At 36.1% G+C, this 11,649-nt stretch overlaps 1 protein-coding gene across 1 annotated transcript; it reads right to left on the bottom strand.

The window, feature by feature from the left end:
• Nucleotides 1-8,948: 8,948 nt before the first annotated feature.
• LOC120081980 (Rubber elongation factor protein (REF)) lies at nucleotides 8,949-10,841 on the bottom strand. Its single transcript, XM_039037163.2, has 3 exons — nucleotides 10,594-10,841; nucleotides 10,265-10,495; nucleotides 8,949-9,723 (listed from the first exon to the last, which is right to left on the bottom strand). The coding sequence occupies exons 2-3, from the start codon at nucleotides 10,493-10,495 to the stop codon at nucleotides 9,223-9,225; spliced, it is 732 nt and encodes a 243-aa protein (XP_038893091.1). The 5' UTR covers nucleotides 10,594-10,841; the 3' UTR covers nucleotides 8,949-9,222.
• Between the last annotated feature and the right edge of the window lie 808 nt (nucleotides 10,842-11,649).

The raw sequence follows: 11,649 nt of genomic DNA, 5'->3' as shown, positions 1-11,649 counted from the left end.
TGCATACTTTGTTCCTAAGGTCGAACCTCGATAGAACTTATTAGAGGACGAGACAACATTTGCCTCATCTCCCTATTTCTCCTTACTTTTCAGCAAGGATTGGTAAGTCTGCAACTCGTTGAGGAGAGTGGTGAGGGAGTAGTCCACTTTGTTAAGAATTATATTGCTAACAAAGTGAAGGAAGATCTCCAACAATGAATGCAAGATAATGCTAACATGATTGCCCTCATCGATTTTAGACCCATTCATCTCCGGCACGTTAAAGTGGACCATCATTTTCAGCACGTGTTCATAAATAGAGGTGCTTTCCTCCATTTTGGAGCTGAAGATGTGTTTCAGAGCGTCATGCTTAAGCTGTCCAGACGGCTGTCTGAACATTCCCCGCAGGGACTCCATGATCTCACGAGCTGAGACCATGGACTCGTGTTTCTTGGCCAATACGTCACTAAGACTGGCCAAAATATAGGCTCGGGCCTTCTCGTTTTCTTGTGTCCAATGTTCGTACGTCGCCCGAACATTTCGAGTAGCGTCCTGAGGTGGAATAGGAGGACATTTCTCCATAAAGACAAACTTGAGATCCTTGATGATGAGTATCGTCGTGAGCATATGTTTCCAACTTGAATAGTTTTGGCCATTTAGTTTTTTGGCGCTAAGCAAATTAATAGTGGTTGATGCCATTAAAAATTGTTGCTGAAAAAACAAATAACCTTTTATAAGACTTTGAAAAAACCACATTTTTTACTTAACCAATTAATTTTAGCAAAACAGATTCCAAGTACCCTAAGTGAAAAGATTTCTATTTTGCAATGATGTCCTAGCGAGGCAAGACAAACGTCACCGGTGGGGTGATCGGATTCCGTCACTAGGATGAGACATTCTCAACCATTGGGTAGAACCAACTCTTGGAACTAAACCTAATAGCCACCATTTGTTCGGTCCAGAATAGTTAACCTTTAACAATCCTGTAGTGTAACCCTTCGTTTTCGGCCCCAGAGTCCTGCCCTAATGCGTTCACCGTAAGGAAAAGATAGATTAAGACAAGAGACTAAGTAACCTTATCTTCTTACAAGAGATCAATTAAAGAAACATACAAAACAACCATCCTATAGGGGGACACACCCAGGGTGCCACGAGGCGATGCGCAGAAACTTTATTCAATCCAACGAGGGAGATTGAGGGATATGCTGTCGCATTTCCCACTCCCACTTACTATGAACACACTCTCCATCCACCTTGATATTGACCTACCCAAACACCATCCGTTGGGGGGACCGCCAAAGGTTCCTCGAGGCCGAGGGTAGATCTCACGGTGTGGACTATGAGGGAGAAACGCGAGAGGTGAAAAGGAAGCATCAAATGCCCCAAGAACCTCCCACTAAATGTTCTACCTAGGGGTTTATTAACCTACACAATCCAGTTACTGATTATGATCTACGTCATTTATAAAGTTTGCTAAAAAACAACTTTTGTCTTTGAAATTAAAAAAAAAAATACAAATCCAAGTAGTCACATTAAACTCTTTAATGGACTGGCCTTAATTTTCATGCATGCATGAAATCTGTCTAAATTACCTTTCCAAGTAGGTTCCTAGGTAGGGGTATTCCGTTTTCGTCATCTTAAATACCCCAGCCTAGACAGAACCTGCCTTCGACAAAAGGTCTACTATAGATAAACTTGCTACATATTAATCTTTTTCTAATTATTTTAATTCTATTTTCATTTTATAACCATTTATAAATTAAACAACTAAAACACTCATCCCATATAATGAAGTATTTATAACGCTTATAAATATAACGTTAAATAAATAAAGCATACATAAATATAACCCTTATATTATATGATGCATGAGCATGCACTTATGTAAATTAAAACATGTTTCTTTAAATTATAACACTTATAATAAAGAGAATATGCATGACCTAAGGTGAGATTTATCTATATGTGCATACCATATGACATATTAAAAACATACAACGCATGTAATAAATAAAAGATTAATGGATCAGGATGAGCCTTTACAAAAACTGGAATGAAATAACCCTATCCATTACATTTTTCATTGAGCAAACCAGTTCACAGGAGAACTGGGTCTTGATCCTCTAGGAGGACTCCATCGTGTAGTAAACGTTGTAGGTAGACGATCGTCCAACATGCACAAGAAGATAGAATCAAAATTAAACGATTGCGTAGACGACAACGAGGCTACGAAGCCTGATCGTCTATGTGATCGCTTAACGTGGCGACAGGTAAATGATTTACCTTGCGTTACTAAACGATCATTTAGTCAGTTACTAAGCGATGAAGCTTGCTGACCAAAACGATCGTCTATGCGATCACTTAATGCAGCGACAGGTAAACGATTTACCTTGCATTACTAAGCGATCGTTTAGTCATTACTAAGCAATAAAGCTTGTTGACCAAAACGATCGTCTATGCGATCACTTAACGCGGCGACAGGTAAACAATTTACCTTGTGTTACTAAGCTATCGTTTAGTCAGTTACTATGCGATGAAGCTTGCTAACCAAAACGATCGTCTATGTGATCACTTAACGCGGCGACAGGTAAACGATTTACCTTTTGTTACTAAGCAATCATTTAGTCAGTTACTACACGATGAAGCTTGCTGACCAAATCGATTGTCTATGCGATCACTTAACGCGTCAACAGGTAAACGATTTACCTTGCATTACTTAGCGATCGTTTACTGTGCGCGTGTGTTAAATAATACGTGAGCATCCCATCGTCATCGCGACACGATACTCAGCAGTCGCATACCTGTTCGTCGACATGATGCAATCAACCCTTGATCGCTTACCCGATCGTCTGCACAATGTGATCATCAGTGATCTCGTACCCCATCGTCTGCACGATGCGATTAACCCTTGATCGCATACCCCATTGTCAAACCGATGCGATCAACAGCGATTGCGTTCCCCATCGTCTGCATGATGCGATCAACCCTTGATCACATACCCCATTGTCTAACCAATGCGATCAACAACGATTACGTTCCCCATCATCTACATGATGTGATCAACCGTGATTGTGATCCCCACCGCCTGCACGATGCGATCAACCCTTGATCTTCTCCTTCCTCGAAGAACCACAACGCTTACTCCGATCTTTTTCACAAACAACTCAAAACTCACACAGACTTTGAATACAGACTCGATAACGATTATTAATGCCCAAAAAACGTAGGGGCCTTTACAAACAACCGGAAAAGTAAAAGAATTAAATCAAACCGAGGCTAACATCCACGAAAACATCCATAAATCCGCACATCCACAGCAATTTAACGATTAAACAATGTAGAAATGCACCCACCAAGAACGTATTTACAATTCTTTTGCAGCAATGAATTGGAATATCAGAAAATTGAGTGCTTTGATACCAATTGAAGGAACTCTTATTCAAGAGTACCTATGAGTGGAAGCGGATCTTTCCAATTCATTGTGACAGAATTACCGCATATACATTCAAAACATACTAATATGAGGATTTCTCCTTCATAGCGAGTCTGAAACCTAATCGTCTACCTCGAACAATCACCACTCGGACAGAAGGAAACGAAAAAGACATCACCATTCAGAGCCCTCAGTATTCTTGGAGTGAGGATCGAAAGTGTGGGCTTTGTTCCGATTTGGTAGAGGGAAGGAGGAAGAGAGACCATACACAATGATCAAGCAAGTGGGAGAAGAGGTCGTCTATTGCATAGACAAGATGCTTGATCGTTTAGGTTAAGTATATGATCGTGTAGGAAAAGTAAGCGATCGTCTAAACGATCGTGTAGGAAAAGGTCAGCGATCGTATAAATGATCGTGTAGGAAAAGGGTGAGCGTTCGTCTAAGCGATTACGTAGGAAAAACTAAGTGATCGTCTATACAATCGTTTAGTAAATACTAGGAGCTAAACAATCGCTTAGAAAAAAAGGTAAACAATCGTTTAGATAATAGTGTGCAATGGTGTAATCGGTATGCGATCGCTTAACAATATCGTATATGTAAGCGATCGTGCAATTACTATCGTATAGGCATTGATTTAAACGATGACACTATCTTTTCACAATGTCCGCGCACACCGAGACCAACACACTATCAGCTATTTATAATGCACTCATCCGTTATTTAGAACAGAAGAGGCACCTTCCCATTTTCTTTATAACCGTCCAATGAATGTGATCTTATCATATTCATAACATATAATTAATATCATATATTAATTATAATATTTTCCTTTACTAGATATAAATTATATTTATATCCAATTTCCTCCAAATTAATGTATCTCATACGTAAAATTAATTATATCATACTTAATTAACTCGTTCAGTTATATCATATATAATCAAACTCCCTCTTGTCAATTCTAATATTTCAAATTGACCCAAAAACTGATTCTCAACTTGTATCTGAGCTACCAAGGGGACCTTATGGACCTATGGCTCGAAGCTCCAATGGTACATGAATAGCTGACTAAACTCTTTAGTCACGATATCCACCATCCATTAACTGCCAGACATTCCACTAAAGACCGATAATTGAACTCTTCTTTCCATAGATATATTTCTATGTCCATTGGATATAATCAATCATCAGTACGATGACCCTTCACAGATGCTCGTAATTACAGTAGGCCAATTTATTGTTTTGCCCCTGTAATTACATCTTCCTCCTTAAGTACCAATGATCCCTCTAATGAACAATACAACATAGCCCTACTATGTATGAATACCTCTCGGGCCACGAGAAGGTGCGTGGCACCACATCGTTCAAGCCCTGGAATCAACCCTTAAGGGAGCTATCTATCTACTTACCCCTACTTTTAGGAAGGAGTGAACTCCATCTTGTGAAGCTGAGTTCCTAGCTCCCAAATCAGACGAATCCCCAAAATGGTAGGTTTGAGTCAGCGTTCTGGCCACTCGCACCCATGATCAAAGGACCACCCTCAATGGCAGGAGTTCCCAACCCACTCAGGATTGAGGTCATGTTACTTATGGTCATCCTAGTGAAGTAAAGTCTCAGTCATGAACGGTGCTATATGACAAGACATTAACACTTCGAGGTCAAGTCTTATACAAACTCTTTATATAGGACACCCCTGCTCGCATGTCCACTACAAGAATGATCAGGATCAGACCATCTGTGACAAGTCACAACATTTATAACAATTCCACAAAGCGGGCCGCGTCCGTAGTGTTACCAGGATAAGGTTTCCCTCCTATATCTATATACTACAGACTATTTTAATTGTCACTTAAGACATGATCCACTTGTATGTCACTACATACATGCTTAAGTTACATAAAGACAACCAAAGATATTAAGTTTATTGGTTTGTGGTAAAATGAAAAACATCTAAATGTGAAAAGTCAAGTAGTGAAGTAAATATCATTTATATTACATATCACAAATGTTCGTACAAAGCTGTTTACAAACTACTGGACACGAGACTTTAGGATACAAACCCCAAAAGTAATACCTTAAACCACTTCCACCAACTATCAGTGCAGTTGCTCGTGATAGACTTTGATTTTTTTAGCATGAAGTTGTAGTACTATGGTTAGAATGAACCTAAAATGCCTCGAAACAGTTTCACCAAATTGTGCGATCTGTCGTCCAACTAATCGGTTCTTAACGTTATGCGCCAAAATGTGGAGGAAAATTGCCACCATCTTTTAGACGTTAACGCATTGAGTAGGTGCTAGCCAACTGGTCGTCCTAAGCATGTTACAGAGGATGGCGAAAGTCCGTCTATCCATTCGCGTGCTCTCGCGACAGCAGACGTCATTCTCATAAATGAGTCAAAAGAAGTTTAGCTGTCTAATTCGATGTCTAATGTGGGTGGGTTGGTTCTCTATTCTACGATGGTCATTGAGTAATAGGGCCAATGCTAAGAATAGCTGTCGTTGGGACGTGGTGATGATTGAAAGGATAGTAAAGACTTTTTCATTTTCCATATTTTGGGATAGAAACCTAAAACCTAGGATCAAAAAGGAAAATAGTTTTTTTAAGGGATTGGGCCTAATTGAAATACATTACTTATAATAGAATTAGTGATAAAAAAATTGTTACTGTTTTGCAGTTTTTTTTTTTAATTCGAAGGTTAACTAATAGATTGGTTTTTTAAAAAAATCATATTTATCCTATTTTTACTAAAACATTTATTAGCCAAAGTTATTGTACTAAAACATTTATTCGAAGTTGTTGCATTAGCCAAAGTTGGTCAAAAGTTTGAAAGTTTCAGAACTTTACTGAGAAGGAAAATTAAATTTTACTGTGTTTAATTCAATAATTTGTATATATAAACTAAAAGAAATAATTACTTAATCATATGTAAGAGATCAATTAAATTTAACATTAATTAATTTATTTTTATGTTAATTAATTTTTTAATTGATAAAATAAATAAATAATTTTTTAATTAAATATGATTATATTAATTACTAGAAATGATTAAATTAATAACTAAATTAATTAGAATATTGATAATTAACCATTATTAAGAAGAAAATAAATAAATAAATAACCATTATTAACCACCATCTTCCAAAAATAAAAATCTCACACTTTGTACTGAAAGTTATCAATAAAAACATATGTACAATATATCCATTAAAAATATAATTACTAAAAATTAAGAAGCATGTAAACATTAAAAAAAATAAACAATAAAAGGAAGTTAGAAAAAAAGGAAAATACACCGTAACTGGACATTACAAAAAAATGTATGTACAATATATCCATTGTAGAAGGAGGAAACACCAAAAAAAATACAACTGAAATGGAATATAGGGAAATGCAAAAAAAAAAAAAAAAAAAAAAATAACACACCAACCTCAAACTAATTGAATATTCTGTATTAGTTTGGGTTGCATAACAAAACAATAAAAAGAAGTTAGAAAAATCTAGAAATAATTAAAATATAGGAAGAGAACTTGTTCGAATATATGTTACTTCTATGAAGTACGATATGGATGGACAGTCTATGGGTTGTCGGATCAAAACACAATGAGGCACCCTACCACCTACCAAACAATCAAAAGTTAGAAACTTTATAATATGAAAATAACATAACCAAAAATTAGAAAGGAGAGAAGAAGAAACCAAAGTTAAACCACTCACCAGATTGACAAAATAATTCTTGGACAATGGGGAATCAACAAATGGATAGTGGACCAATGTTGTTATATAGGAAAAGTAAAAGGAGAGGGGTGGTTCTTGAACATTAATAACAACCCCAAATAAATAAGAATACATCAAACGGAGTGTGACCGGCCTCAGAATATTAAGTTTACATTATGGGTAAATGAACTCAGATCTAATTAATAAATTGGTTGAGTCATTAATAGAGTGGTTGAATGGAGAGTGGAATACAATCAGCAAACAATTAGAATAATCATTAATAAAATTAGGGGGCAATTTAATAAATGAAATAATTAATAATGCAAAATATTGAAAACGCACAAAAAAATATTTAATAGGACTAACACAATTGAAAATTCACTGGGGCATTAGAATTAAAACAACATAGAATAATAGTTTGAGGACAAGATCGAAAATTAGAACAATGTATGAAAATGAAAATTTTATGTGAAAGATTGCAAATGAAAACAAGACATAGAACAAAGAATCAATAGGTTGCATGTTTAGAAAAATTAAACATGACATGGAAAACCAAAATAAAGCATGAAATTGAAAATTTCAAGAGAAAGACACAAAACAAGACACGGATTGAAAATCAAAACAAGACACAGAACAGAGAATCAATTGTTTACAAAAAGTAATCATGACATGAAAAATCAAAACAAGGTATGAAATTGAAAATTTCAAGAGAAAGACGCAAAACACAGATTGGAAATCAAAACAAGACACGAAACAAAGAATCAATAAGTTGCATATTTAGAAAAATGAATCATGGCATGAAAATCAAAACAAGGCATGAAATTGAAAATTTCAAGTGAAAGACATAGAACACAGATTGAAAATCAAAACAAGACAGAACAAAAAATCAATAGGTTGCATGTTTAGAAAAATTAATCATGGCATGAAAAATCAAAACATGAAATTAAAAAACTCAAGAGAGAAAGACTCATCATTGGTCGATGTAGGGTTTAGAAAATAAACCTAACCTGAAGTGGACAATATTCTCCTCCACCAAACTGCAATTTCTTCAACCAATCCCTGCCATGCATTCAAACAACGGGTTATGGGTGAACGGAGGACCGTCAAAGTGACAAGGAGATAATTGAGGACAATATTGAAGCGACGAGGAAGAAAGGGAAAATACCAGATCTATGAAAAAACAACAGATCTATGAAGTAAACAACAAATTTGAAGAACACATATGAAAATCAAGATTAAGATTCGTTGGAAGAGAAGAGGGTTGCTAGATTTGAGAGGTAGGAGCTAAGGTTCCAGAGGAACGGTTGAGAGAGCCATGAGAGGGAGGACTGTATGATACGTGTGAAGTCGAAGAAAAATGAAACTACGCGTGAACAAAGAAGGAAGATAAAACGATGACGAAGAAATACATGAGTAAAATGAAACGGTGAGATACGAAACACGTGAAGAAAAATGACCCCAAACAATTTAAGTCAATGAGATGGGGATATTAGACCCCATCAACTCATGTCCTATCATCTCATGTTGGACCCTTAAAAAACTCCTTTGAGTTATAATTAATATATGTTTGAGAGTGATTTTGAATTGATAAAAATTACTTCTATCGTTTTTAAAATCATTCTAAGACACACATTTAGTCACTCAAAATCAATTCAATGTTTAAATACATTTTCAATTTTATTATTATTAAAAACATCGTTTTTAGAAGTAACAAAAGTAATTTTCAACCATTTCAGAATCCATTCCAAACAATTTGTAAGCAGGGTTTTTAGAAGTAACAAAAGTAATTTTCAACCATTTCAGAATCCATTCCAAACAATTTGTAAGCAGGGCTGATTTTATTATCTTCCTCTAGAAACATGGAACCTAAAAAGCAATCATAACAGTCTAAAACAACTTCAGTTAATATACAGACATCACCCTAGTTTCGATAACAACATCAAGTGCCATTCACACATTTACAGCCTTCTTAAGACTTCACAAACTTCTTGAAATTTCCATAGCTGCTATTCATCAACGTTGTTGTGCTCGTACATCATGAATCATACAATCTTGCAAACCACACGATTAGTTATGAAACTAAAACCCATTTCCTAATTGGGAACTGCAACCGAATCCGAATCCGAATCAGAATCCGAACCCGGTTCGTGCTTGGGTGGAGCTTGTTCAGAAGTAGTTGGAGGTGTTTCTTCCTTCTCCTTCCCCTCGTCCTGCTTAAACGCCTTTGCTATCTTACTCACAGGAACCTCGGGACAATAGTCGAAGACATGGTATCCCTTCTGCCTCATTTCTTTCACCTTGCAATTGTAGCTCTCCAACCACTGAGCCGTGGTTGGCAATGCCATGTCTGCAAACTTGTGGAACGATGGAAGCCGGTTCAGCCCCGCCCATATCTTCACCGCTTGATCTAGAACCAACTGCTTGTACTCGTTCCCGGCATAGTGAAACGCTGCACGTGGTCCGCCGGTTTGAAACTCATTCACAAGTTCTTGTCCAGTTCTAGCAGCTTTTTGGATAAAATGCTGCGTAATTTGAACTGCTTGTTTTGCTAGAGGAGGAGCACGCTTATCAAACTCATGTGTAGCTTTGTCAACCTGCAACAAATTCCACACCACAATTAAAAATATTCATTTCAGTAAGAAACTATTGTCCCAGAGAACACATAATTTGTACTATAGACTCTAATACTCCCTCGAATGAATTACGAATATACTCAGGCACTTCATCTTCTCTAACTTGTTATGAAGAAACTCCCATAGGTCTCCCGTAAAGTCATACTCATTCTATACTAGTCTGAAATAGATTCCAACGCATTTTTTTTCCTGAATTGATCGTTGAAACTCTAATTTCTACCATTATATGAATTGTACTTCAATCGGCCGGTTGGAGAGACGGAGACACTGGATTATATAATTTATAGTTACTTTCATTTCAAGAGAACAATTTCTCGATAAATCTCAACGTACAGAGTTGGATTTATTGGTGAATAAAAATCTAGAATGCAAAACATCTCCATCTAACCAAACACCAGCCAGATCCATATCCGTTCTTACGATTGAATCATAAAAACAAACTAAAAACTAACGTATTAAATTGATCAAAGAAATTCATCAAAAGATATAAAACAAAGAATACCTTCTCGTCAAGAAAAACAAGAACATCATCAGGTGCGATTCGAAGCTTCTCGTAAGCAGGAGTTACAACAGTGTTAACAGCGCTCTCCACACTTTCAACCGCAGATCTCAAAGGTCCAGAGTTCTGCTTCGCGTAATCATACAGATTCGTGACACACACAATCGTCTGAATCACCGCAATCCTAACAAAACCTAGATGCTTCAGCTCCAAATTCTGGCTTTCGCTCTCCATCTGTTAATCCCGATCGATTCGAAACACAACTTCTTTGAGAAACAAAGAAACGCAACGAATTAAGAACAAAAAACTGAAAAGAGATTCAACAATCTTACAGTGATGTTGGTCTCCGGAAATTTGCTGCTCTATTTAGTAGTCTCCTTTTCCTCTCTAAAAGATATCGAAGATCAAAAGGGGTTTGTAGTTTATATATAAAGGCGTTTCAGCCAATTTGCAGTCGTTATTGTTTGTGTTGGTTGGATCGATTTTGATCCAACGGTTGAGGTTAGAATAGGGCAAAGGTGGGGCCCGTGATTACATAGTTTTTGGAGAATCTTATTCTCGGGTGAAGGAAATGATAGAGTGGGCCAAAGTATAAGGGATGGGAAGAAGTAATTGTACAGTGATTCCATTCCATATTCCAGCATGCCTTGGATGTTTCCAGAAGGACACGTGGCGATTGATGACATGCCCACTCCAAAGCTCTATTCTATCATTTGTTTGGACTAGCAATAGTTCCCTAAGTTATTTAATAAAGTTCATAATCTTAGAGGAGGATACCAAGTTTATGACTAATAATATTAAACAACATTTGTCAATTGTTTATTAACGTAGGTGTAGTATATGTCAGCATGAGTATTGGGGCAACTGTAAATTATTATAACATTGACAAAAAAAAAACCTGATTTAAGTTTAAGCTATACATCAAATTTTAGAAGTTTTGGATTGTTGTAATTTGCTGACTTCATTATAATTCATTTGGTTATGTCTTAAAAAGACCTCTTTGGTTAAATATTTGATTTTTAAAAATTAAGCCTATTTTTCTCAATTTCTTATATAAAAAATTTGAATTCTTAATCAAATTTTCGAAACAAAAACAACTTTTTTTCTTTCAAAATTTGGTTTGCTTTTTGGAAAACACTAGTAGAAATTAGATGACAAAATAAGAAACCTTTAAATTTCTTATTCCTTGATATTTTTTAGTAGAAGGTAGATAGTAGTTCATTGAAAAAATGTAAAATATACGTATATATTTCTAAATAATTTAATATTTAATATTTGATGGGTTAATCCAATGGGTTGATCCCAAGCAACCCAAACTCGACCTAAACTTTGATCCAATGAATAAGTTCAAGGGTTGGGTCATGGGCTTGGCAATTGTACGTTGGGTT

The sequence above is a fragment of the Benincasa hispida genome, chromosome 7, assembly GCF_027475165.1.
Source record: "Benincasa hispida cultivar pf3 chromosome 7, pf3_genome.v1.1, whole genome shotgun sequence".
Taxonomy (NCBI): Eukaryota; Viridiplantae; Streptophyta; class Magnoliopsida; order Cucurbitales; family Cucurbitaceae; genus Benincasa; species Benincasa hispida.
The sequence above is the reverse complement of the archived record's forward strand: the minus strand, read 5'-3'. Positions and strand labels throughout refer to the sequence as shown.